Source organism: Cyphomyrmex costatus, unplaced genomic scaffold (assembly GCF_001594065.2).
Source record: "Cyphomyrmex costatus isolate MS0001 unplaced genomic scaffold, Ccosl1.0 scaffold254, whole genome shotgun sequence".
Lineage (NCBI taxonomy): Eukaryota > Metazoa > Arthropoda > Insecta > Hymenoptera > Formicidae > Cyphomyrmex > Cyphomyrmex costatus.
In genome coordinates, this window is record NW_017276629.1 from 446,031 (window position 1) to 473,235 (window position 27,205).

Genomic DNA, 27,205 nt, shown 5'->3' on the forward strand with positions numbered 1-27,205 from the left:
TATTGGGACGTATTGGCAGTCCTATATACTATTTGATGTAATATGGATTTCGTTTTCAACGAACGCAACTACCTCTTACTGTTTGTAAATTCGAAGCTTCACTGTGTCTCCGAAATCTTGTCGCAGAATAAAATCTGTTTCACTTTGTATAATCGGAAAAGTTCAAGAGTAACTTTAGAATCTTAACGTGTGTGTAATATACTTATATGCATTAACATTAATGAGGTTATTTATTTGTTTATACAATGACTGTATCGAGAGATTAGAGAGATATATCATTAAATAGTCTTTATCCTTAAATATTAATGAGCACGAGGTGAATAGATGTACATCTTAGAAAGTACAATAGAGATATATATTATAGTAGAGATTCTTGTATTATCTCTCTCTCTCTCTCTCTCTCTCTATATATATATATATATATATATATAATATTTATATATCTAAATCTGTATAATGTTCTTGTAAAATGCAATGCTGTTTTGCATTAACCGAACGTAATAAAGTTAGAATTCTTTCATTACGACTCTGAAAACAATGCATTGCCGGATCGGGTGCCTCGTTGGGAGCGCGCAGCGCAACAAAATTGTTTTTCCCGAGGGTACCGATCGAAGCACAGGACGAAGAGTGATTGCGTCGCTCGATAAGAGATAAGTGAAAAGGAAGGAAAGAAGGCAGGGAATGCGATGAGAAAGCTTCACAGAAAGAAAGAAAGAAAGGTGAACTACAGGGTAAGACCAGCGAAGATCCATCCTCTCGACAAATGGCTGTGCGAGAAGCCGCCGGAAGTCACTCTCATCGTACACCGGAAAAAATATATGTATATAGAAGCATAGATCGTTTATGCTTGTTTACTTAGTAATTAATTACAGAAACCACGACAAAAATTGTTGTCAAGTAACTCTGATCAGAACAGAGTTTATTTTTAATAGATTCCCGCCCCCCCCCAGTCCTCTAAATTACATTATATTATTTACGTTTTGTTTAAAGTTATTTTAATTTTTGAAATGAAAAATCACAGCGATTCATAGGGAAAAAATGTGTGATAAGTTATTCATTTTCAATAAAAACAGATAAATGTTTGACGTACATATTGATTTTTTTTAAGTAAAAGATAAAGATTCTCTCACAAAAATGTTTGTTACAAGTACAGTGCATAGAAAAGCAGGTTTTTTAATTCTTTTTTATGTCTGGTAAAATTAGTGAGAACAAATAGTCTGATTCCAATGTTATAAGTTCTACTTTCTTCGTAATAAAATTATTTCTTTTCAGAATTAATTTAAAGAGATTATATTATAAAGAGATAGAGAGAAAGAATTTTTAATAAAATTTCAAGGAAGTTGACAAAGAGATCAGAACTCATAACATTGAAATCCGATTATTCCTTCGCACTAATCTTAAAAAATAAATCTTGACGTGCAATTTAGCCAGCAATATTGTTTTTTGTGATCATAGATCTATAAAAAAAACATTTACTATGATTAAAGTTCTTTGACAACAATTATTTTTGTCGTCCTATTTTATCTTCCGGATCGATCGGATCATGCGATAGCTTGAGCGAGCAAAGGGTTCGCCGTAAAAACGTCGGAACTCTGCTGCTGCGTGTATATTCGCGTAGGCGGAGATCGCGATTGCGGCGGTTGCACTCGCGATCCCCTTCGCCACTCTCCTATTTCATAATCAATAATACATAATTGTATAATACATAATTGTATATCTATGTATGTATAATTATCGCGATCAATCGATCGATTGATATATAATCGGACGACAGGGCGATAAGGCTCGCACTACGAGCCATCTCTTTCTCCTTTTCTTTTTCTTCTTCTCCATCGCGTTCGCTTCTCTATTATCGGGCACGCGCGTACGCACAGTATAGACATATATGTATATATACATATATACGCACACTCTCGCACGCTCTCACAGGTACGCGGGACGCACGCGCATTCACAAAAATAAATCTCTAAATACGGCGCGCGTGAAGTTCTTTCTTCTTCTTCTTCATCCGTCGGTCACTCGGCGAAGCATGAAGCTTCGCTAAAGCTGAGGGCCAGTCACTCTGATCGGCAAGGATGCGCTTTTACTTCCTTTAACGAGCTTGAAAAGAGGCAGATCTCTTATGCTTATCCGTGTACGATTTCCGTTTTCGTCCTACTGTACCTCCGTAACGACAAAGGTCACTAGAAATGATAAAATGACGGCGAGATGAGTAACAGCAATGTAAAGGACCTTTCGCGATTCAATGGAATAACAGCTCTCTGTCGCTGAGATATAGCGTCGCATAGTAAATCGAAGCATCGCGACGGGCATATAAAGACTAGTCGCTCCTTTTTTTACATTCACGACACGCATGAATCAAAGCGGATCGAGTCGAGTATTCTTTTCTTATTCGCAGCACCTTCGACGAGAGAGCAACCCAATCCGTGTTAGTGTGACGGTCACCGTCGCGTCACGCAGCCGTTTTCTTCTCTTCCAACTAGCTCAAGCTCTAGATCGGTCTCTAAGCGCGTTAACTAGCAAAAAGCCGCGTGTCGCCAGCGCGCGATTGCGATTTCGCAGTGACCTTTGTCTAAATCTCGCGAATCTCTAAATCACTAAAGTTTTTCGTTGCTAGCGCGCGGCGTGTGACGCCACGCGACCATTAGTCTCCTGTGAGTCTTTTCTGTTAAATGGGTCAGTCCGTTTAATGGATTGGCCGAGAGGCGAGACACTCGGGGTCCGTTGAGAGCGGGAGATGCGATACCGCGTGTCCCTCCCGAAGGGACGTGGCATCTCCTCGTCCGAACCGGGTATCAGATACCAAGTGGGACGAGGCGATGTGTAAGGACGACGACGGCCACGGCCGAACAGAGAGAGACCATTTCGAGTCTCCGTACGCTGAGATCGGCAGTCCGAGGATGCGTCGATGCCGCGATCTGTATATACAAGGATTCGCTATGACGCGTGACGTTTTTATCCGTAATCTCTCACTGTCCCGGAAAAGAGGAAAAGAGAGGAAGAGAGAGATTAATGGAACTTAAACGTCACTCGTCGAAGCTCCTGTTCGCTCTACACGCATGCCACCGAAAATCACGGGTATTACGAACACAGACAGTATTTTAGAATTTCGCTAAACGTTTCACGACATCTCGAACGGTCGGGTCAACCGAGCTACAAGAGCCTGCCAAGATGCATCGGCGGCATCGACGCAACGTCCTTCCTTTCACGAATGGCGTTCGTCGCTCGGGCACGGCGCGCTTTTTAGTACGACCCGAAAAGGCGTAACAAGCTTCTCGCTAAACCGATCCGTCAATGAAACGGAGCGACTGGACTAGTCTTGTCGACTAGCTTGCGGTATGCGCAAGCGCCATGGGCCCAGTGACCCTGGGACCTCTCGGGTACCGGCCCAATTTATAGAAGCCCTTACACACCTATTCGCGCATAAGCGCCCGCGATCGTAGAACATCTGCGAGAAACTAACAAAATATATTTCAAACGTTATCGATACCAAGGAATTAAAATTAAGAGATATCGTTAACTACATTCGGCTGTAAATCATAAAATAAATTTCCGTTTCTCTCTCTCTCTCTCTCTCTCTTTCTAACATATACTATTCGAATCTCTACTGTTTTCGAAATGTGATCTATTGTAACTAATTATAATTAAAACACACATGTAACTATATATTCGTTCACTTAACAATCACATTTCGTGTATTAATATCTCCAGTCCTCAAACGAAGAAAATACTAGGTATAGAATGACATTTCCGGAGTTTATAAATATTACATTACATTAAACATTCAAAACAATCGGATGTACGAAGATAATATTTCGAAAGCTTCCTCGACAGACTACCAGACTACCAAACGCCGGTAGGCAACTTTTACGATCGCGTCGCTTCTGCTTGGGATACTAATTGGGCCGGGCACCGATTTGGGTATGCAAATGGCGTATTGATATTTGTCTGTATTGGCCCAGGGCCTCACTGAGCTTGTGCACTAGGATCGCACTGCAACAGTCGCACGATAGACGGGTCGCTTTTCGCACCCTCTATAAATTCGTCAAGCGATAGCTTGCCGTCCTTGTTCTTATCCATCTGTCGAAATATCTTATCAGTTCGTTTCTCCGGCGTCGATTCGTCTTCCGGCATTTTCATTACGGAGCCCACCATCTTGTAGATCGCCTGAAATCAATGTTATAATGAAGTAGAATAGAATTTATTACATACGTCATAAAACATTGGCCGCATTCAGCAGAAATTAGCGCTTAGTAGCGTTTTGTGTTTGTTAAATTATATTTTTAGATCCAGAGAAAAATAGTCGTATTCCAGTAAAGAAAAGTTTCAGCAGATTCAAAAATTTTGCTGAACGCGGCCAAAGTTTCCGGTCAAATTCGGAAAAAAGTTATCGAAAATAACGATCCATTTGTTAAAGAAATGATATTTCACGCATAAACAGGACGTCATCTTTCAATTGCGAGTATATATAGTATATAAATGTCGAGTCAATCTTTCCTTCAAAAATTAAATGGAAATTGTCTTAAATTTGGAACCGTACAATTTAATGAAAAGTCTTTCAGTTCAATCATAATTCATAAAGTAATGACATGCCTTAAATCATCTTTTTCATTAAGAGCTATAAAAACGTTGATGTTATGTGGATGTGGAGATTGAGGATTCTTAAATCAACGAAGTACATTTAATAACATGGAAGCAGTGATACAGTCGACTATATATTAAGCTTAGAATGACTTTATTGCACCGTAAATTGTTTTTAACTATATCTCGCGAATCCGCGAGTCAAATTTTATGACTTGGCACGTACCGTCACAATTTCCAGCATTTCTTGTCGCGAGATGTAACCGTTGCCATCCAGATCATACATGCTGAAGGCCCACTTTAACTTCTGCTCCAACTTGCCTCGGGATGTAACGCTGAGAGCGCAGAGAAATTCCCGAAAATCGATCGTGCCATCGCCGTTTGCGTCAAACGTCCTGAATACGTGCTCTGCGAACTTCGAGAAGTCATATAATAAATTTTTAAAGAGCGTAAATAATTCCGCGCAAGCCAGCACGCGAAATGTTAATAAATTTATCGATTAATACCCGCGTGTGTATCCACAGTTGTAACTCTTATCCAGGATTTTTCCATTTACCTTTGACGCGTCGCCGTAAGGAAAGAAATTTCCGTATATCTTCTTGAACTCCTCCACGCTCAGGTGTCCACTGGGACAATCCTTTAAGAACCCTTTGTACCATTCCTGGATCTCCGCATCTACAAAAAGAATACCATAAACTATTACTTGTACTCGACTACTCTAACGTTATTCACAAGTCTCCAGATAAATCCGCGAGCTAAATGTTTATTAATAACATTGAGTTTAATACATTAGTCAATATTTTGATTATATGTATATTAACTTTTTAACGCTCGCTCGCTCTCTCTCTCTCTCTCTCTCTGAATAACAATATCTCTTATAATTCTTATATCTATAAACAAACATCTACCGCATTCTTATTGTAATATCTTGCAATTTATTTCTCCAATAGAAATTTAAGTGTTTTATATCATTACGCGCGCAACATAAATGATAAATTGCATGTCAGAAGATTTTTGGCTGTTAATTATCCGTAGAAGAGGTGACGCACCTGTGAACTCAGTATTCTGTTTGAGATCCTCCAGCACCTCCGGCTTTAACTTGCTGTTTTGCTTCCCCATGGCTGCTTAAAGTCCTTTCCAGAATCCCCCGATTTTCTGACGATTTTCCGGAATCCAATTAGCAGATAATTAAAGTTCTAACTAGTCTACTATTCTAATAGTGCCGTTAAGCACAACACGCTTCGCGGCTGGTATTCTTCACCAGACACGCCTGAAAGAAGAAGAGACGTTCGGTAACTTTCAGGGGACTTTCGCGATTAAATTGGCTTAACGGCGAGGAGCAGAAGCCGGTAGATGTTCGATAGGTCATACCGTTTTTCCCGCTCGATCGCTTCGTGGAAACGACTATTACTTCGCCGGGCCGCACTCGAGATCAATCGTCTCGCTGCAATTAGCGTGCAAAATGAACGAATAAAAAACGCGAGTCTGGGCAAGATACTTTTCTCTCTGAAGAATCGCAAATTCCGTAAAACGGTTGAATGTCAAAGGCTACGTAGATAGTAAAACCGACGGCAACAATGACGACGAACAGTAAAAAAGATTCCGCGTAAATCAGGTGCGCATTCCGTTAGAATCCTTTGATCTTTATTAACGTTCAACCTTTGCGATCAGCACCGTTAAATATTGCAACCACGCTGTAAGAAAAATAAAAACGGTTGACGCTCCGCGTCGGAATTATTTAATAAAAAGTTACGGTTCCGGCCACCATCGTTCTTCCGATTCTCTTCACTATCGGAAACGGATGTTTATTGAATTACGAGAGAGTTTTACGTATATATCTATCGTTTTATGCTATCTATATGAAATGCATTTGTGCAACATGTATAAATGAAGGAAGGTATGTATGAGGATGCATCTTGAGAGATGCGACGATCAGGGAAGGTTTAAGACGGGATGGATGTTCTCACACGCACGTTCACACAATTATACTCATTCGCGCAACTGGAACAGAAGAAAATTCCAAGATTAATAGAGCAACAGTAATAATAATACATTTGGAGCGTAGTGTGTGCTTTATTATAATAATATTAGTAATGAGACGATAATATGCGGGCTCTCGCGGCCCCTCGCCGCGTCTAACTCGCATACAAAATACGAGTTTGCTTCGATATATATATCGAAGTTTTATACTATATATAATATACAATATGTAATATATATATTATATATATGTATATCGCTTAAACAGAATGAATTATACCACAATATAATAATTGTAATACGTAAATACTAGATCTTACGGTAAATAATTACATATTAATTAAATTCTATATGTATGTTGTGTGTGTCTTTGGCGCACGTATATGCGTACACGAACGATAAATTCGCTCGAGAGAGCGATATCGTGTAGCGATGCAATCTCGCACGGTCGCTCATTCGTTACGTACAGATAACCGACGACGGCAGGCAGCATCCCTTCGTCGTCCCGAACGACGACGTCCCGGGAGAGAGAAGATCCTTCGGGTCTCTCCCTGAGGCGTTTTCAGCGAGTTGCATCCCGGTGAAACGTGCGGGAGATGCGGCCCGCCGAGCGCGTTTCCTCGACGAGACGACGCTCGGCATATGTTCATGCGACTAACAATATTTGCGTATGATCCGACGTTCGGTTCTTACACGTGCGGGCGTGTGAATGACGTGTGATACGTACGCTGTCGTCTTCGTCGCGGATCGGAATCGATTGCATGCGAGGACTCTATCGTCGTGAATGAATTGTTCCACCCCGCGAGATCGCTGCTACTTCGTCAGCAGCTGCACTCGGATCCATCTCGTGTGACTCGAGAAATCAGCCGGTGTGATGGGTGCGCTGCATCGTGGCAAAATTATACGATCTCGGGATAGCGATGATGTTCGCAAAATTGCCGCGATTCGTGTCGCTTGTCAACGGAGAAGTAGCACATTTTCAGAGACAAACCGTCGCGCTTTTTATCGCGAAATTTTTCACGGAAGACTGCTTGCCACGTGGCTCCGTGAACGTTGTATCTGTCAGCTCGTCGTTGTAAGTTCAGATAAAATTCTGGTTTGATGTACTTAACTACCCCTTGATCACGCTGACAATTAAAAGCCTGTCTCCTTGTCGTACACTCGACGCATCTCAGGACTGACGTTTTAACATTTATATTCCCATCGGTTCTGTCACATGTACTCTGAACTTATTAAAATACAAAATTACAGTTACAAAGATTTAACATATTCTGAGCAGTCCGCTAGATTTTATAAAATAAACTACAGTGTCAGTTTTTCTGTTCTCTTTTTTTTTTTTTAACTATAATACATCGGTTGTATCGCATTAAAATAATACGCTGATTTAACAGCGATATAGTACACATTATTAACCCTTTCGGAGTCAATTTTTTGGAAACAATGATATTTTACATTGAATGTTTGTTTTGTGAAAATAAACGAATTGAAGGAAAAATGGATCAGTCATAAAAGAAATATTTAATAAATAAAATAAGTTCCGAAAACTGATTCTAATCTATAGAATTAAAATAATAATTTCAAAAAGATTACAAATTTATATACTGCTATGAATTGTGCAATGATAAGCACGCACGCAATATCGCAAGCGAATACGCCAAAAGGGTCAACATATAGAGACATCGTGTTGCATACTAAGAGATTACGACATCGTTGCGGTCTAAAAAAAAGAAGCGTATGAATGCAATTTAAACGAATCAAATCAGGTATTCTTGAAAGTCGTTGATTGTAAATCCCGCAGAATGCACGTAATAGACCAAAGTACATAATACGCTAATTACGAAAAATTTATGGCACACGCTACGGAAATCTCGCGTAATCAGTAGATGGGCTAATTACGTATTCGCTTTAATCAAATCAGCTGATTTACTTGGTCGCTCAAAACGACCTGCTTACGTGTCGCTTCGTTACAAAGAGGAAGAAAGATTCTCGTTGCGACTCTGTGGAGCTCGAATAAGCATATTCAGATCGGCGAACGTAATAGCGTAATAGCACAGTATAGATTGGAATCGGGTAAAAGTTTTAACGATGTAGATAATGATAAAAGTATTGCAATTCCCTTTTTCTTCACGAGTAACGTGCGCCATACCTGGCGGAGATTTAATTTTAGATATAACTCTCGGAGCTGTGATATCGTTTGTATCCTCATTTTCTAAAATGTCATTTTTTAAAGATATTTCTCTCTTCAAAGATATTCTTCTTTTGCAACTCAAATTTTTTAAAATCTTGTTATAGCGCCGTTCTAGAACAAATACCTCTCGTCTGATCTTTCAAATCAATCGTCGCGCGATCCCAAAACACTCAAATAGAAATCATAAAATGTGTGTTGTAATTAACTTATGTTTTATATCGTTAAGTATTTAATAAATTAAAATTCTCTATTATTACATATCAAAGGAGCAATAGTAACTCATATGCCTTGAGTTAAATAATATTTTGTTATTTTCTACTTTCATGACTATCAAAATAAATTCATTTTTATAATTAGTTAAAGTAAACAATATTCATATTAACGTATACACTTAGCAAATAATGTATTAAATTTAATTAAATTTAAATCTCAATTTTTTTTCAGTTGAATTTTCTAACTCCATTGTTTTAAAATTAAATGAGTTAAAATTAATTAAATAGGAATAGTGGCGAATTATAGAAAAACGGTTAATAATAAGTCAAGTTGAATATTATTGACATTATGAATTTAGCTAAGTGAACCATTCGTAGCTTTCAATTTGTGTGTAGATCACAAATGCGAAACAAGTGTCAGGAATATTTACCATATTTTCTACAGTCGTAGTATACATTTTGCAGTTGCTCTAATTGAGCAATATTAATATCACTGCATTGTAATGATTATGTCTGAAACATACATTTTATTAATTTTTTTCCTGTTGCATCTTGCATTACGTTTCATTTTCATTCTACTGCTAGTGACAGAAGAAAACTGCAACACAATTATTGGGACAACATATATTTATAACTTCAAAGCTAATAACTTTATTATCATGAAATATCTGGTGACTTTTTGCGCAGCAAATTAAAAATTCATACTATTCAACGTACACTATTTTCATAAAAGACACGGTTCATACTATTTACGAATAAATGCCGTTTCTTCCCTCTCGTTGCGTATTATCTAATAAGGTAAATGCGCGCCTGTTCTTTTATCTCGGTGATGAATGCCACGAGTCATAAGCTCGTTATGGCCTTCGGGTAAAATTGATACCCCCTGAAAGATTTATATCTGTTGTCTCGTGCTCTGATCGGTAACGACCTTCTCCGGAAAAGTGATTTTACTTGAAATGTGGAACGACCATATGCAAAGTGCCGCGCCCGTGATTATCTCGCAAGGACGTTTGTAATACGTCTGAGAGTCTAGTTTTTAGATAAGCCGACTTGTCGAGTTAATTAGGAAGTAGCGTGCCCGCGAAATTCTGAACGCATTTACCACGTTATTTATCGGTATCTTGACGTAACCATTCCTAAGTGGCATAACAATCCTAAATGACAGAGCTAAAGCAAGGTAACGAATTTTTAATCGTTGGTTACACAAATTCAAGTTTGATTCAAAAGAAATTTTACACACGATTGCTGAATCTTAGTACTTTTCTAATTGGTTTTGAAAAAAAATCGCGATTGATAATTAGCATCAAATGATCACATTGTTAATTAATTTTTCGTGGGTGCAGAGCAAAGATATAATAATAAGAGCATTAATGCATCAACAGTAATGATAGGTAAGCTTTTGCGCGATCCAGATTGTAGCATCTGAAATATAGATAACTCGCTATAGATTATGTCTAGTTAGTGACATAGGAATATCGATTTATAATTAGATTTGTTCTTACAATTAGTGCTTCTCTAGAAAATGGATATCGTTTGGCAAAAATGTACACAATCGGTCGCTCAACTATTCAAGAGTAATTCCATACGATTGGTTTTGATTGCTCGCAAAATTATGCAATTGGAAGGTAAAGTTTGCTTAAACATGTTATCGCATTGTGATACATATCGCATTGAAATACGACTTCTGGAGCTTCGCAGTCCAGATCTCGCGTGTTGGATATGATGCGAAAATAGCAGACCAGGCGATCAATGATATTGCATGTATCAGAGGAGATAGTTGTGGTCGTTAAAGTGCAAGTAGATAGAAATATCGTGCACATCAATAGTTCCGATCGATGCAATCGACGTCATCAAAGAGAGTTCCATTTTCTCATTAAAATCGGAAATATATAAGTATATCCACACATGGCATTTAGTTTCTATGTCGATCGACGAAATACATCGCAATTTTTTCCCCAAAAATCTAGGCCATATATAAGCGTCTAAAAGATATGACTAATTGTAAGAGACACCTTAATTAATTTGAATTTTTCCTGTTATACATAGTAATAAAAACTGTAATAGTTTACTTTTTACAAGGTTGTTTTTCTTAAGATTAGAACAATATATCGCTTAGATTTTTATCACGGACTGGATAAAAATTCGTGTCATTACTATTACGTATCAAGTTAACGTTAAATTTCTATTTTACGTTCTAGAAATTTTGAAATATGACAATAAGAATTTCGAGTCCGAATCTAAAGCTTATTAAATTAGATAATTAATATCTTATTTATTTCATTGACCATTGAATAATTGTTTATTTTTCTATCAAATATCATAGAACGAGATGAGACTGCATCATCAGAGAAAAATTTGTGCCACAGTGAAAGATTTAATATTATCTAATATTTAAGAATAATATTTGAGATCGTTTATACCTAATGATGTAATTTATAATAAATATCTACGCGGATCCGTTAGTTATTAATTACTTCTTCAGATGCTATATATTTATAACATTTTTTTTATGTGCAAAATTAAGATTACTCGTCATGCGTCTCGTATAATTTTCTTATGTGTGAAGAAAAAAGATTTGCTAGCGTACATGGATAGCGAGTTCTTTCTCTGCGTGAAGCAATAACTTCTGCGGGATTGCAAATATGGATCTAATCTAATTCTAGAATTGGCTTGCGAAAGATATCATATACCTATATTAATTCTCGTACGAAAACAAGTTTCAGGTATTTTTCACTATTAGTCAGCGATAAGCGACATGTGTATTTAATTGTTTGACTGACATGAAACACTGAGATTTTTAACATTGTTCTCAAAATCGTGAATAAAAAAAAGTTCAATGTGTGAAATTCTTTGAATCTTTAATTCTTCAATTTAAATTTTCTTCTTTAGGTCATTTAAGACTTGTATGAATATATAATACTTCACATACGTTGAGTGCTCTGGTCCTAAATAGTCTAAGAGTTTACTAAATAATAATAAAATGTTCACGAAAGGTTTCGGGAAAATCACCTGTGATGTACAATGCTTAAAACGCTTACGAATCAAAGATTGTAATTAACGGCAGTACATTCCTCACGAATATCTTTATCAGACACCTCTAAAAGACTCGATCGCGATTTCGCGTCTCAGCTCCTCGTTATGACCACGTTAAGGTTAATTCTGTCGCATTATCGTAAAAGAGAAAAGATCAAGACTCACTAGCGAGAGAGATTAGCGAGTATTTCTTCCGGTATTTTTCTCCCCGTAATCTTCCGCTCAGGATCGCGCTCTAGAAGTAGGGATTATAATCCAGGAAAAAGAAAACGCATGATCATGGATGTAATTAAAATTGTGTAAAAGTAGTTACATCTTGAGCATTTTGCAGTGAGAAAAAAAATCACTATTGATAAATGATCTAATTTGTATTACATAATAATATACAATAATTTATATAAACATATTATACAATATTATATAAGTTTGTATCTTTTGTGATAAAATAAAAAATTTCATTATATAGATATATCCAATATAAATACTTCTTAAATATTAATTGTAAATAACAGATATTTGGAGATGATATTCATTTCATTAAAATGTCGAAATCATTAATTGTTTATCATAACTTTTCCATCTTTAGCACATTATGTATATTTTTATAATTAAATTTCACACAAATCAGAATTCTATTATACTAAATTCTATTTAATTGTAAGAATAATTGTAAGATTAGTTTTACCCATTCGTTCCCTCCATTTCACTTTGTAAAGAGCCTTCTTTTGTTTTTAATAGGAAAATGATGAATGTTTCGACTTCTTACTTCCCCTAATTGTACGAAAAAATTGTCCTCAAATTCACTATATAATAACTGTCATTAAAAAATGTGCGACAAGTGGGGTTACATTTTTAATAATAATACGTATATAATAATTTAAAAATATCTATAAATAAGGCATGTTAAAGATGTAACTGCATTCTACTTATATTCTTATTAATAGCAGTACTCTGGTATCACTGTTCTCTTGCAATATTCTCTCTACATCTCTACTTCCCTTTTTACTTAGAACGTGATCTCAGCGAAGCGAGGATATTCGAAACGTGAAATACGATAATGCAAACTACTGCGATGCGATCCGACGATGAGTCACAGCTACATTACGCGTCTTGTGCCGTCTTCTGAATTAATTCGAGACTGCTTTGTACAAATTGCAGACTATCAAGTTAGCTGAAGCGCATTACTTTCATCATTTTACTGATCTACGAATCCGTTTAGCACATATCGGTAATAATAAGATTGCCTTCGGCCACAACGTTTATAGATAATTAAACTGTGTACATACACAAAATGTATAATTAATTAATGCACATTGATTAATGCGGAGTGGTTATTTTGCGAAATAATTAATAATTCGCGGTATAGAGATCAACAACATACAAAAATAATTTAGATAATAATATAATAAGAGTAAATCTATAAAGAAAATTAGCAATAAACGAAAAATTTAGGAAATACAGAACATATATTTCTATACTTTGAAATTATTTGAAGATAAAAGAAATAAGTGGGTAGTTTTCGTATATAGAGCGAATTTTTATCGTCAATGAATTGTCTATAAGTAGTTCATGCTATAAGCTATGCCAAAACAAAGAAAATGGGAAAAATTGCGATCCAAGTTGTACGTCCGCGTATATATATCGTCTTATAATAAAGTTTATATTAAATAAAGTTACTAATTAAAAACGATCATGTTTATCGATATTATCGTTCTTAATAGACACGATTTGATTATATTTGGCGATGAAGCTATACCAGTTAAACTAGACATTATATATATATATTTATATTTATATATACATGTACAAAATACTTTCCGTTAGTGAGACAACGACGATAATCTTGCATGAACTATTGACTTAGCCCTTTCAAAGGTTAATTCTGCACGAGCGTGTAAAGCTCCGAGGCAAGAGGCATGATACCGGAACGCACGAATACCTCCTTCACGGGTAAGCTCCGGACGTCATGAGACGTGCCTCTCTCAGGATTACCGTTCAGTCCTATGCCACATCAGATGAATATTCAATGCAATAAGAGCGACGTCAGAATAACACAGTAATTATGCTACACTATATGCGATAAACGCGAGCATATCCTAAATTAATCTCCTTTCGATCAACGGTGGCTAAACGCGAGACAGCAGATTTTTCGAGGAAGGATTAACTTCTGCGTGGTGCCACGAGTAATCAAAAATGTATCCTGTATCTGAATACGCGTGTACAATTGCGATGTTGCTCGATTTTTTATTTATCATCGATCGAAACTGACATCGCAACAGAAATTGGAGGCATACTCGCAAAAATAATCTCGTATTCTTTTAAACTAAAAAAACAAAATGGAATTTATAGTTTGTAATGCACATCACGCGCACGCACACATACATTACTCGTTTTTCAAATCATTTCTTTTATCTTGAAGAACTATTTTTATATTAAAAACTTAAAAAGCACATACTCGAGAGAAAGGTATACCGTATAAAAGATTTCTCCTTCGAAGCAGAATTAATTTTTAAGGTCGACGTAAATCTACAAAATCCAGTTTATATATGTAATTACATTATAAGACATTGCGGTTATTGGGAAGTTAATAAGTAAAAGTAGTACGTCCCACTGGATCCCAATTAATTCTGAACCTATAAGTACAATTTCAATAGAATTTGAAATTATTTCTTACAAAATTAGATTGAATCTCTTCAATATTTTGCAACAACAATTTATTAATTAAATTCTACTTACTTTTTGTTATTATGGATCAAATAAAAATAATTAGACGATGAAGTTATTTTTTTTATTATAAATTATGAAATTCAATACCAAAGTTAAACACGGTAAGGTGTAATTGTTACATAAATTAAAAATTTATTTGAAAATAAATTTAATGACATTATGGTATATGTATAATTGAGATGTACATTAGTGAGTAAGAGATACATGTAACAAAAAGGCTGGGAAACCACTGATTTAAGGCGTCCGCAAGTTGTTATCAGAATAAATGATCCTGTTACGTACTTAATCAGGGTGGAGGGTTACGAACGAGGTACCTTTCTGTCGAGGAAGGTCAAACTGCGGAAATTGCAGCGTACAGCCAACTCATCGATATTACAAGCGAGCGAATTGAGATACGTAGCTACCGTAGCGAGGAAGGACCGAGTTAGGACCGAGATTGATCCTTCAATAGACCAAATCGGCATCGACGTATCGAACTAGCGGTGCCGACGCTTCCCAGGAGATTAAATTTGTCGGTCAATGCGAAATCGCACTTAGCTGTCGTGGGGACCGAAACACTCCTACTCATTTTGTACCAATCGAAATTTTCTAATTATGTCATTCAGCAAGACGAGATTCTTCTTTTCTGTATAAAATTCGAAACTCGAGATGTAAAAATGCGGAAAATATACAAAATATGGAGAAAGCAGCAGTTTTCGTCCGTCATGTCCCTCATTTGAAAATACAAAATCAAATTCGAAGTTTTTCCAATTAAATGTGCGATATTGGAGAACAATACGTGACGCAATGTCCATTAGAGTCAGATGTCAATAAAATAATATAACAAACAGCATAGCTCTTCTCAGATAGGTTAAATAACTAACCATCCAAGAGGAGATACTGCTCATTGGATAATTCAATTATCCAAATTGCTGGAGATTTAAGAATGTTCAAGGAGTAAACTTCATTTTTATCGCTGTTAACAAAATGTCCATTAAATACGAAACGAAATAATGAAATATTTCCGTCAATTGATCGGCAAAATCGTAAGCGGAATTTACAATCGTCCAAGAGAAATGTTATTCGAAGGATATTCCGGTTATACGAGAGTTTAGTCGAAACAACATATTTTAATAAAGTTTATTACTTAGATTACTAGTTTAAACGCGTTTCGGGAGAACCGCCCGGTAGAATAAAGAAACATAGAATAAGAAATCGAGCAGTGTTTCAAGGATCACACATGTCGATGTATAGAAAGGTAAAGGAGTGGAAGACGTAGAAAAATACAAAATCGCATAGATTGTAAGAACAGTGGCTCGAATCGATTAGTATAGTTCTCGTCCGCTGCGTTCCTCGTTATGTCATTATCACGTCCTCATTAATCTGAAATTGACTTTGTCTTCGTCATTTCGCGGCGAGCCGTAAGAATCGGGATCAATCAGGACAGAATGATGAATTCAGCGACAATCAAAAGTAGGCAATTACTTAACCCTTACAGGACGGAAAAAGCCACTAATGATGATGAAAATGTCATATTTTGAAATAAAGAGTACAATGAATAACAATAAATCTTACTCAGAAAATCTGTAAAGATTTAAAAAAAAAGACGCTGTCCTCTAAAGATTAACAAAAGTATAATTTACAAGACGGTAATCACCAATTATCGTTAATCGGAAAACATTTATTTAACGTGATATCGATGTCACAGTTATCTCGATTGATCTTGTGATAATGTATTCCTATACAAAAGATCTGCGTCGCGCGCGTAGTAATCTATGGAAATCGCGAGAGTGGATCTCAATAAGAAGAGATGAAGAAGAATCGATATTTAAAATTGGTGATCGATTTTAGAGCTCGTGATTTCGGCATGAACAGCCTGCTAGTAAAAACATTATTAATGTGATGTGTACGACGGAAATTGAATTCTGGACACGCATATTTGCGCACGATCGCTCGCGTGCGTGCATATTTATGTGCACATTACATTTCTATTGCGTGTAGGTATGTGCTAACGAATCGAGTAACGCACGTGGTTTTGCGTGAGGAGTCACTGGCATGGCACGCACACATACATACACATATACGCGCACACATGTCGAAGGGGGCGACAATCGAGACGCAAACGACGGCTCCTCTAATAATGTAATGCACTTTAGGTCCGTTCTTAAGCTTTATAAAATTCTTCCGTCTACATACGGTGATTCTTTCATAAAAGAAAACTCTTATTATGTCGATTGTCAATGCTGCACTTTCTATTCGAGAGGAGAGAGTTGGCTATGTCTCTGCTTCCCTGCATGATCCCGCCCCTCCTCTCCCAGTCTACCCAAGAAATTGTACGTGGATTTATGAACAGAGTTTCGATTTAGCGATTAGAACATATCTTTATGTAAAGGTTCGTCTACATATATAGAAGTCGTAGACGGTCATGGAGTTAAGTCGTAGAAAATTGACCGATCACAATCAAAGGAGAATACTCTCGACTGGTTTCGATTTAAGATTCTACAACTATTTACGATTTATATATAGACAAGCCTTAAATCAACGACGAATGTCTACCTTGGATCTTATACATTGGCGATTTCGCGCAATTGTATTTCGAAATGTATTTTCGAAAGATCAGTCTCTCCCCTGTCACTTCTTTCAGTTAATGAACTTGACGACATAATATTTTTTCAAAAATATTTACATGTCAACATTTTATTATAACTTAAAAATTTTATCGAATCTTGAAGTAAGATTGAACACAGTTTCGTTATCTATATGCAAAATCTTTAATTTGTCTTGAGACCACCTTACAATTTTGAGACATCATTAATATTCATAAAACAAATGACATCCAGAAGTAATTAAGCCTTTTCTTTTCAGCTGAACTTCTCTCTTGCACGATTCCTTTTTCCTCTTTTTCTCTCTAGAAAAAAAAAAGGAGAAAGATGAACGGTGCAAAAAGTTTAGCTAAAACGAATAGAGCTATTTTCCACCGAGAAAATCTCGTTCTTCCTCCCGCGCGATTGATTTTGTCGCCAGCGGGCAAGACCGCTTTTACGAACTGGTACAGATTCGCTATACACATATATAGAATATACGTATAATATATTAATATTATTTATAGCACGTTATATATATATTATATATAATTATATACGTTTATATATATATATTTCGAAATGTCGTATTAATGAATAGATCTTATCTTCTTCTTCGTTTAAAATTGACTTAATCGTGGTAGTTGCGATTGAAGCACATAGAGAGTAAAATCGCGAAGCGAGAGAACCTTCTGTTTCTCACGCGTCATGGAAGGAGCCGATGATATGTACCTAGCCTAATATAAATATATATGAGCGCATGTTTTTTACTTATTTCGATAGCGCAGAGGCGTTCTCCGATTTATATATTCCGCGAGTCGATCAATTTTTTTTTAACGACAAATTGCCACGAATCCTCACGATCTCGATGCAATTTCGCGCATTAGTACCACGTGTAAATAACGAGCGAGAACACTCTTTGTTACATTAAATCGACTAGATTAATTGATCTCGTCTACAAAATCTCGAGCGAAGTCACTCGCAAAGCGATAAAGTTTGCGACATTTTATCCCTCGTTCTACAAAGCGATTCTAATTTATATCTGCATGATTTATGCACGAAAGGGAACCGCGCACGAAATCGATCGAGTCGGCAGGTGCGATGTTTCAATGGTATTTCGAGGAGAATTACGACGTGGAGAGAAAAGATAGGAGAGAACCCGATTGCATACCGAAAAGCGCATTGTTCTAATAAAATTACACAATTGGTCGAATGCTATCACTAGTAAACGCTAGTCCTAACATTTCATTAGAATGAGTGCACGATTCGAGCGACAGACGCATCTTTTCTAATGATGATTATTGCGATCAGTTTCAGGCTTGATGTACAGGAATGTGAATTATCTATACACGAGATCTTATTTATATGCCCCGCTGCGAAAGAGTAACAGCGAATTCGATTGGACGCAATAATGCATATTAAAGCCGTTGTACACTGATTCTTTTTGTGTAAAAAGCAAATATGTATTTTGAATTATAATATAAAATACAGATTTTACTTAACAGAACAAAAATTGTATTAAGGATTTCATGGTTTAATAAATTTTTATATTTATATTAAACACACTTTTACGTAAATTTGTGTAGGACGGCTTTAATGTGCATATAGTGTGCATTAAATGGATTCAATCGAATTCGTTATATAGACAAGGATACGGTTTTCGTATGCTTTCGCGAAACGGTCTGTTTCGCGACGCGATTTTTAAAGCGACGTGCCAGTAACACATTGTGGTCCGCTTATCGTTGTTCTTCGTTAATACAAAAAGGAGGCGGGGCCTCTCCTTCAGTGCACCGTTTCCCGCAAGTTAAAGTAAGACTGTAAAGCCGACCGATTCTGGTATCAAATTCCGGCACTATCAATTAATTTTCATGCTACATTAGTACCATTGATGAAAATTAATCTACTAATACAGGTACGAGCCTAATTGATTGGTTCCATCAATTAATCTTAATACGAGTGATTAATTTTGGTACCATAAATTAATTTTAATACCACCATTCGAGATTGAATTCATAAATTTGATCGGCAACGATACCATCCGTTAAATAGTATCAACTAATAACTTTTAACGCTCTTAATCGAAACGATTTTTACGCCATTGATCGATTATTCTCTTGTTATTTCTCTTATTAATTGCGTTTATAAACTATCCATTGAATAACTACACAACGAATAGTATATCGCAGTTTCAACAAGAATTCTAAATCATTAAACATTTACGTCGCATTCTTGACAAGTCCCCAAAGTACTTAGGTCTTTCCATTTGGGATTTAGAATAATTAAAAGTACTTCAATAGTTTACAGATAGAAAATGTTAGTTTATAAAGATCGCTATATCGAGAGCACAAAAGAACATGCCGTTTTCGGAAAATACAGAGTAGAATTTAGACGCTTTTCGGCTCTACAGTTTTAACGAGCATATCTTGTCGTAAAATTGAATTCTCCTAGAGATCGTAATTATTATATTTTTATACACAAATTTGTCAAGGAGATTTCACTCTATTAAAGCCATCGATCGTTTAATTATTATTACAGATCTCTGTAAGACGTGCAATGCTATCTTTAAGACGTTCATTATAATTCTACGTAGATTGCTAAAGTTCCAGCGTTATTCTTTGTGAAACCTGTAAATTACACAGGATTCTTAAATATACCCCGTTCATCCAAGAATTGCAGTAGAATCCATCTCAATTAAACCGATCTAATTCGAATCGATATCACAAGCACGCTGTAATCTACGCGTTGCGATGCAAATTTTTAACAACGACATTCGTCCATCTTGTTGATTGAGATTACAGGCTACTGGATTTTTTTTTTACTCGTTTTAATAACTGCAGGCGAATGACACTGAAGGATGAATAGGAATTTTTAATTAAAAGCTCCTTCATCCGCTTTTTCTCTCCTTCCCTCTTTTTCTCCCACCCGCGCATATATCGACTGATTTTAATAATATTCTTTATCGACAGGAAACAATTGTTCGTACAATTATGTTTTATAACTTTACTCGCGCCGCGAGCCTCTTATTTTATTTCATATCCAACATTCAATATATCGGTGTTCGCGACTATATTAATTCGATATTATTTCCATAGTGATTATTAATCAATTTGATTCATCTTACGATAATATACAAATATACAGAGTGTTCTAACAATTGCACAAAGAATATTGTATCTCGGATGCTAATTGGATTAATAAATCGGATTAATCCCTACTTTATGAACAAATCCGAATCAGTTTCACGCGCAAGTCATAAATTATTACGTTGAAAAATAATTAACCCTAATATTAATTCTAATATGCGTAAACACAGTATTAAACTTTAAAACGTTTCGACAAAATTATAAGAATAATTACAGTAATTTCAACGTAATAATTTATAACTCACAACAAGAATCAAGTCACACGCACGTTTTGATTTCAGAGTACGTTTTTTCCTATCAATGGTTGCTAGATCGCTAACATTTCTGTGTTATCTCGAAACATTTTATAATTTTTACTACTCATTAAGTCTAATAGTTACAGCTCCTTCATGTAGAGACCAAAAACTAATTTCCATTGAAGTTATTTCCATTGCATTCACCCGTTTGAGTAGCATACGATCAATCGACCGATTAGAAGAGACTCTTTTGCGAAAAGCAACTGCGAATGCAAGTGTGTATTTTTCATTCTAGCCATCAGGAATAGCCGCGCGGATCACAATATGTTCTAAGTTGTATTGCACGTGGGAATTTTTCGCGTCATGCTACACGGTAGACAAGGTCTGCATGGAGTTAACCGTGTTGTGCAAAAATTATCGTTAACCTTCAAGCTGACACTTGTCTCTTATTATGCTTGGTTGTCTGATCGATTCTCTTTAAAGCCCGCGGCACATGTACGTGTCGAGGTCAGTTCCCTTACCCGATACGAACTTGCAAGTTGCAGCATGTGTATTTTGGAACGGTCCAGGAAATATGGTTGATTAATTTAAGTTGAACATGAAGATCTATATCGTTTTAGATACAAACTTCAATCTATTTCTATTAATCAGTAGTTCGCTAATTTGTTTTCAAGATCAATTTCTCTCTCTAAAAGAAAAAGGACAAACTTTTGAACGTATATCTTCTTTCAAGCATAGATATAAACACTTTTATTACTCATTATTGAACACGTAACTCTCTCAAGGTAGATATAAATAACTTTCAGTGTTGTTTCATCTATTATATAAAGAAATATTAAAAGCTGGAAGATTTTTAATTTCTCTAGAGTCTGTGCGCGGAAGGATTAGTTATTGTAGTGAAAATAAAAACTGAAATGCTGCAAATTACAGCGCAAACCGCGAGAAATATTGTGGAATTATCGGAAACGGATAACCAAACAATTACGGTGCAATCTGTAACGTATATGGTACCAGCGTGCAGTGAAGCATTTACAGCAGCACATACGAAAGGATAAATCAAGAACAAGACACAATAGGTGTACCGCGGGCTTAATGATCGTTTCAGCCGTTTGGAACAGATCATGCCGAAATATATACAGCGTACGTCGGTAATTCTGTGCATTATGGTAAGGCTTCTCAAGATGCATTCGTGAAAGCTTTTAGAACATCATTAAAGAACCATTCGGTAAAACAGAGAATGTTTTAGCTTCAACTCTCCTTAAAAATCTTTTTCATTGATAAAGTTTGATAAGAAAAGATAGCTAAATAATGTTTGAAACGTATTTAAAGTATCAATAATTTTCACATTCGGATCAAAATAATGTATAATAATGACTTACCAATTCGGCGCAAGGCACAGGATTCTCGACAGCAAATGAACGATTCGTCCGTTATCGCACGTGCCGCAATTCTCAACTTATCTGCCATGCGAAGAACGTCACGTTTGATGTTGCGTATCCGATGCACGTGTGACGCTTGTTTATAAATCTTAAATTAAAATACATGCACGCAAAGTACATTAACCTCGGTGCACATTGTGTTCCTCGCAGGTACATATATTTCGACATATGTTACGTGCAGGATATGAGAAAAAAGAAAGAAAGAAAAAGAGAAGACACGAAGCCTTCGTAATAGAAGGTGTCGGAACGTCGACGAGCACGCTGTCGAATGGATTAAAATGATCGTCATGCAGTTACGAGGTCGATTCCCTTCAATCGATTAAAATGGTAAGTGGAATTAATCGTTCGTTCTTTTTCTACACCATATAATTGTACTGTGAAAAAAAAGGCTGATGACATCCCGGCGCAATAACGATTAAAATAACGACCGTCGCAAATCTCAATAAAAGCAAATTAATGCACCGTAATTAATGCAGAAGTAATTAGAAGAGGTTTGTTTGGTCGATTTCATCGGTTAACTTCAGCTGTGGTTTAATTTACTTTTTTGTCCTTCTCTTACTCCTATTTCAAAGAGGATAAATAAATTAGGATCGGATATTAAATCCGACTGACGTTCAAATATCTAGACTTCGTTATTTTTATAACAATCATATATCGTTGATCATTGTCATCGGGACTCCTCTATATGAATTTCTCGCGGCAGTCAAGATACATATTGAAGTTACACCTATATTCAAGGAAATAGCGAAAAAATAATGAAAAAAGAAAGCACGAATGCAGATATTTGTGAAGCGACTCACGGAGTTTCGAGCAGAAATTTCGACTATCCGGAAATTAATATCCGCTTTTATCGCCTCCCGCACGGTTTCTCTCCACCGTTCCCTTAATCCACGAGCGCGACGGACATCCGGTGGATCTCTGGCGAACACGATAATATGTACGTACGACCCGTATTGCAGGTGCTACTCTCCGCATCCGCTGCACGCCGTAATAACATCGTATATGCGAGGTACGTATCGATTTCTCAGCGGAGGGATGACGCGCGTGCTGGTCGACGATGCAATGCTCTCCCGCGGTGTGCCAGTATAAAATTAACGTTGTGTCACCCCTAAGCGATATTATTCCCCCTATCTAATCGACATTACCTCGTAATTCGCAATTCGTTGTGTTAGCACCTCGCGCGGGCGCGTAACACCGTCGTCATATCACGGACGGCGGCCGGCATCGCCCCCTCGCAACGCCGATCTTGAATACAACCTGCATCGATCGATCAATGCAGGTCTAAGAACAAAAAAGGGACGCATACCGCGATCGCTCACGGCACGTCTCTTTCGTGCGCCTTATGCGTGTAAGTCTTTCGTAATTGTTAATTTTTACGAGGCTTACTCGTGTGAATATCTTTGCTTTCACCCTCGGCAAAATTCCACTAAAATTCCATTCGCGTTTACGGTAACATCACAATTTCGCCGACTTCGATTAGTTGTAATTTCGATTGTAATCCTCTGATGCAACATAAATTTCCTATCTTATTTAGAATTTCTGTATAATTAGGATAACAAGTCAACCTTGTAGCTCCTATGGCGTAATCTAATCAAGCGAGTCTTACAGAATGAGTAATGGAGTGGAGTGGATACTAACAGTGATAAACAAGTAGCTTACATGAGATTGAAATCACAGTTGGCTTTGAGCTGTTCTAACGTACTTAGAGGGAATTATAAAAAGTAATTTTTGTGCAAAGATTCAAATTAAGAAAAATTGACTCAAATCGGATTAAATTAATCGTAATTACAATTTCAGAATTATATAATTTAAGGCCTATTTATTATGTATACAAAAATGTGCTTCTATAGATACTTTATATCAAGTATTTGTAATAATCAAGCGATTTGTAAAAAGTTTTATTATGACGCGTACGAATAATTTTATTAGTTTTGTTAAAAAATGAAGCAAAAATTTTTACAAAAAACAATAAAAGTTCAGCAGAACCCATTACGAAACTTCTGGAAATTATTATGAAATCCAGAATGAAATTAGAGTCGTGTCCGCGAAAAGCAAAATTGTACAGAGCTATGTGCAAAATCTCTACAACCCCTAACGCGCATCAGAGGATCATGAGGTTTCTGGTCTGTTACTAAACGGGACCATAATCCGAAAAGAGATAGCGAATCGTTTGTCCGGGACCAGTTAAGCCAAACCGTCGGTGCGAGCGCGAGCTTTGAAATTCACTTCGTGGTCCTCAATCGGACCGATATTGTCACCTTCCTCGATGAGAACGTAAAGCTTATTAGTCGCGTTAATTCTATCACCGCACTCCGAGAACATTCCTGAATCCGGACGAATTCGGCGAGGCGAAATCTGCCGTGCGGTTGTCGACGTGGCGAGTTCGCGAAACGGATGAGGACTTCCACAAGCTAATTAGATCCCTCGCCGTCGTCAACGATGGTGTCATACTCTTTGTTTCTCATGCTCACGAGACTTTCCTAGGATCATTTACACATCACCGTTGTTGCTGTCCTGCAGTCAACCGTGTGAATATCTGGGCGAGCGGTGTGCCATTGCGATGATCTCTCTCATGAAATTTTTCCTCTTTCAGGTCTTGTTCCCACGAGGATCAACAGTGATTCGATTTGAATCGCTGTTTCTCCTCGTATATCTATCATCCTCGATCGTCGTACGTTATCATGGCTGGTGCCCTCCCCGTCGGGCACGAGCGACGGCCCCGTTATCGAACCGTCACAATAATAGCGTATGTCATAGTTAATAGGAAATTGTCGTTGATACGTGTCGCGTGTAAATGATGCGGGTGTGTTCGCGTGAGTGTCCGTTTCGGTGGTGGCCTTATTGTTGCCGGCGTTTTGACGTTTCTGTCGAGTTCTATGAGGGAGTCGGTGTGGGGCGTGGTGTCCTTTACGATTGCGCGTCGACGGCTCGTGCGGAAGTGCGGCGACGTCGGGATTAAGGAGCGAGCATCTTCGATAGCTCCTCGTCCTGGAGGCAGCCCTTCAGGAATTCTTCCTGCGTCAGCTGCCCATCGTTGTTCTCGTCCATCTTCGCGAATATGTTCTTCGCTCTTTCCTCCGCGCTGTCTGCCGGCCTATTGCTCGAACATGCGCCAAGCATGTCGTATATCGCCTGGAAACAGAACAGAACACTTTGTTTCCCCACGTTGTATTCAGGCTCACATAGAATCAATGCATCATCCACCCGTCACACGTTTGGAAAACCAGTCTATTTGGCATATCCGATACAAAGGATAGTTTTGCATCAATACCTTGGAGCATTGAACGATCGACATCGTTTTCCGATGAGAGAAGAAATGTTCTCTCTTTTCGATTCATAAAATGATATCAATCATTCTCGTTCCAAAGTACTGATACATTTACAATTGGTATTCATCACAATTCGTAAAAGATCTCGAAGTTTAATGTAATAAAGTAGATTTATATATAGTAGAGATGTGCGAATCAAGCATTTGTAAAGTCGAATCAAATGGAAACAAATATATGATAGTATGTTCGAAAATTAATTAAATTACGAATTTGAAATTGAATCAAATAAAATTTTATTTAAAAGCGAATCAAATTTAAATAAATTTTTTTCGGATTTACATTAAAAGTAATTTTGAGTAATAAAATATTTTTAACAACATTCCAGATTTTTTAAAATAAGGAAAATTAATCGATTTTAATTTACAAGTAAAATCAAAAGTAACCATTCTCTAATAAAAAATAAATGTCTTATTTCTGGTATTATTGTAACAGGCTGCATTCAGAAGTCAGAGCAGTTCAGTTCAACGAATCTTTAATATGATTAGTCTTTACTTTCAGTTCTTTACTGACAATTGTGAATCTAAGGATATAAATCAATCATCAATCAATCATAATAAAAAATCAATGAACGACTTTGTCTTTTCAACGCAACCAATAAATCCAATGATAATCATCGATACACGATGGACATAAACAATTGCATGCACATTTACGTGAGAATTGGTACACCCAGAACCAATGATTGGTCGTCCGGATGGTTTAGGAGAAAAATGTGCATAAATGAGGAAAATAAAATAGGCAATTCATTCAAAATCAAACCATCGATGATTCAAAATTATTCGATTTCGAATCTCTTGAGTCTACTATCATTCAATTCGATTCGAATTCGAATTATTCACACATCTCTATTAGATAGCATCTTTTTATAATTAAACATTTTAATATATTTTTCTCTCAGTTTATAGAAAATCACGAATTGATGTAGCAAGGTTAATGCAGTTTTAGCTTATGACTTCTCACGTACTTAATACATCAGTTAAATTTTGCACGTGCGTGTGCATTGTGTACATTTAACTTTCATTAAACAGAGGGTCTATATCGATTTTAATTATGTCGCAATGTACATGTAGGTATCATATCCCTTATCAGAACTTAATGAGATGAAACATACGTATTTCAGCGGATATTACATATTTCCAATACAAAATAATTAAAAAGAAATATAAAAATATCTTTTAAAATCAAAATATATTTATAGGTTTGTTTCTTGTCAAAAATACTATTCTTCGTAAGAAAATAAAAAGATAAATAAAGTAGAAGTGCAGATTTACGTATCATGCATTTTAAACGCAATAAAGTCGTAAATCATGAAAACCACGAATACAACCTTCATGTCACGTTTTTTCAAACGAAAGTCCGTCCTAAATCCATCAAGATGGAAGGTTACCGAGGCATACAAAAACGGTACCTGATTAATGAGCATTCAATTGCGACCACCAATGAGCTTCTTTCGTTCTATGTACATAAATTGCTTAACTAGAGAAATACGTTCCATGCACTTATTTATAACGTAAGCAATACCTTTACATAATAAAAAGTACACCATTTTTTAATAAAAATTTAGAAATAAAGGTTTAAAAGTTATGTACCCCTAACAAAACCTAGGCATATACTATATTACGATTTTATATAACTTTTAATTTATTCATTTTGTGTAGTTATCTTTATATAAAATCAGTTTTTAATATATTATATTAATATATTTTAAGATATAATTATCTTATTAAAAAATTACTAAATGAGTTTTTTTTATACGAATATTATTTCGATATTGGT

The 27,205-nt window shown here is 36.4% G+C and overlaps 2 protein-coding genes across 2 annotated transcripts in view; both read right to left on the reverse strand.

The window, feature by feature from the left end:
* Positions 1-3,908: 3,908 nt before the first annotated feature.
* The window catches only part of Nca (neurocalcin homolog), a 154,335-nt gene continuing 131,038 nt past the window's right edge, over positions 3,909-27,205 (reverse strand). The window contains exons 2-5 of the mRNA XM_018540606.1: positions 5,631-5,851; positions 5,138-5,256; positions 4,808-4,996; positions 3,909-4,167 (exon numbers count right to left, since the gene is read on the reverse strand). Coding sequence (XP_018396108.1) covers positions 3,967-4,167; positions 4,808-4,996; positions 5,138-5,256; positions 5,631-5,700 — 579 coding nt within the window. The 5' untranslated portion in view covers positions 5,701-5,851 and the 3' untranslated portion in view covers positions 3,909-3,966. The remainder of the gene's footprint in view (positions 4,168-4,807; positions 4,997-5,137; positions 5,257-5,630; positions 5,852-27,205) is intronic.
* LOC108774482 (neuronal calcium sensor 2) overlaps positions 24,890-27,205 on the reverse strand; it is an 18,784-nt gene continuing 16,468 nt past the window's right edge. Inside the window, exon 4 of the mRNA XM_018540607.1 lies at positions 24,890-25,232. Within this exon, the coding sequence (XP_018396109.1) occupies positions 25,056-25,232 (177 nt within the window). The 3' untranslated portion in view covers positions 24,890-25,055. The remainder of the gene's footprint in view (positions 25,233-27,205) is intronic.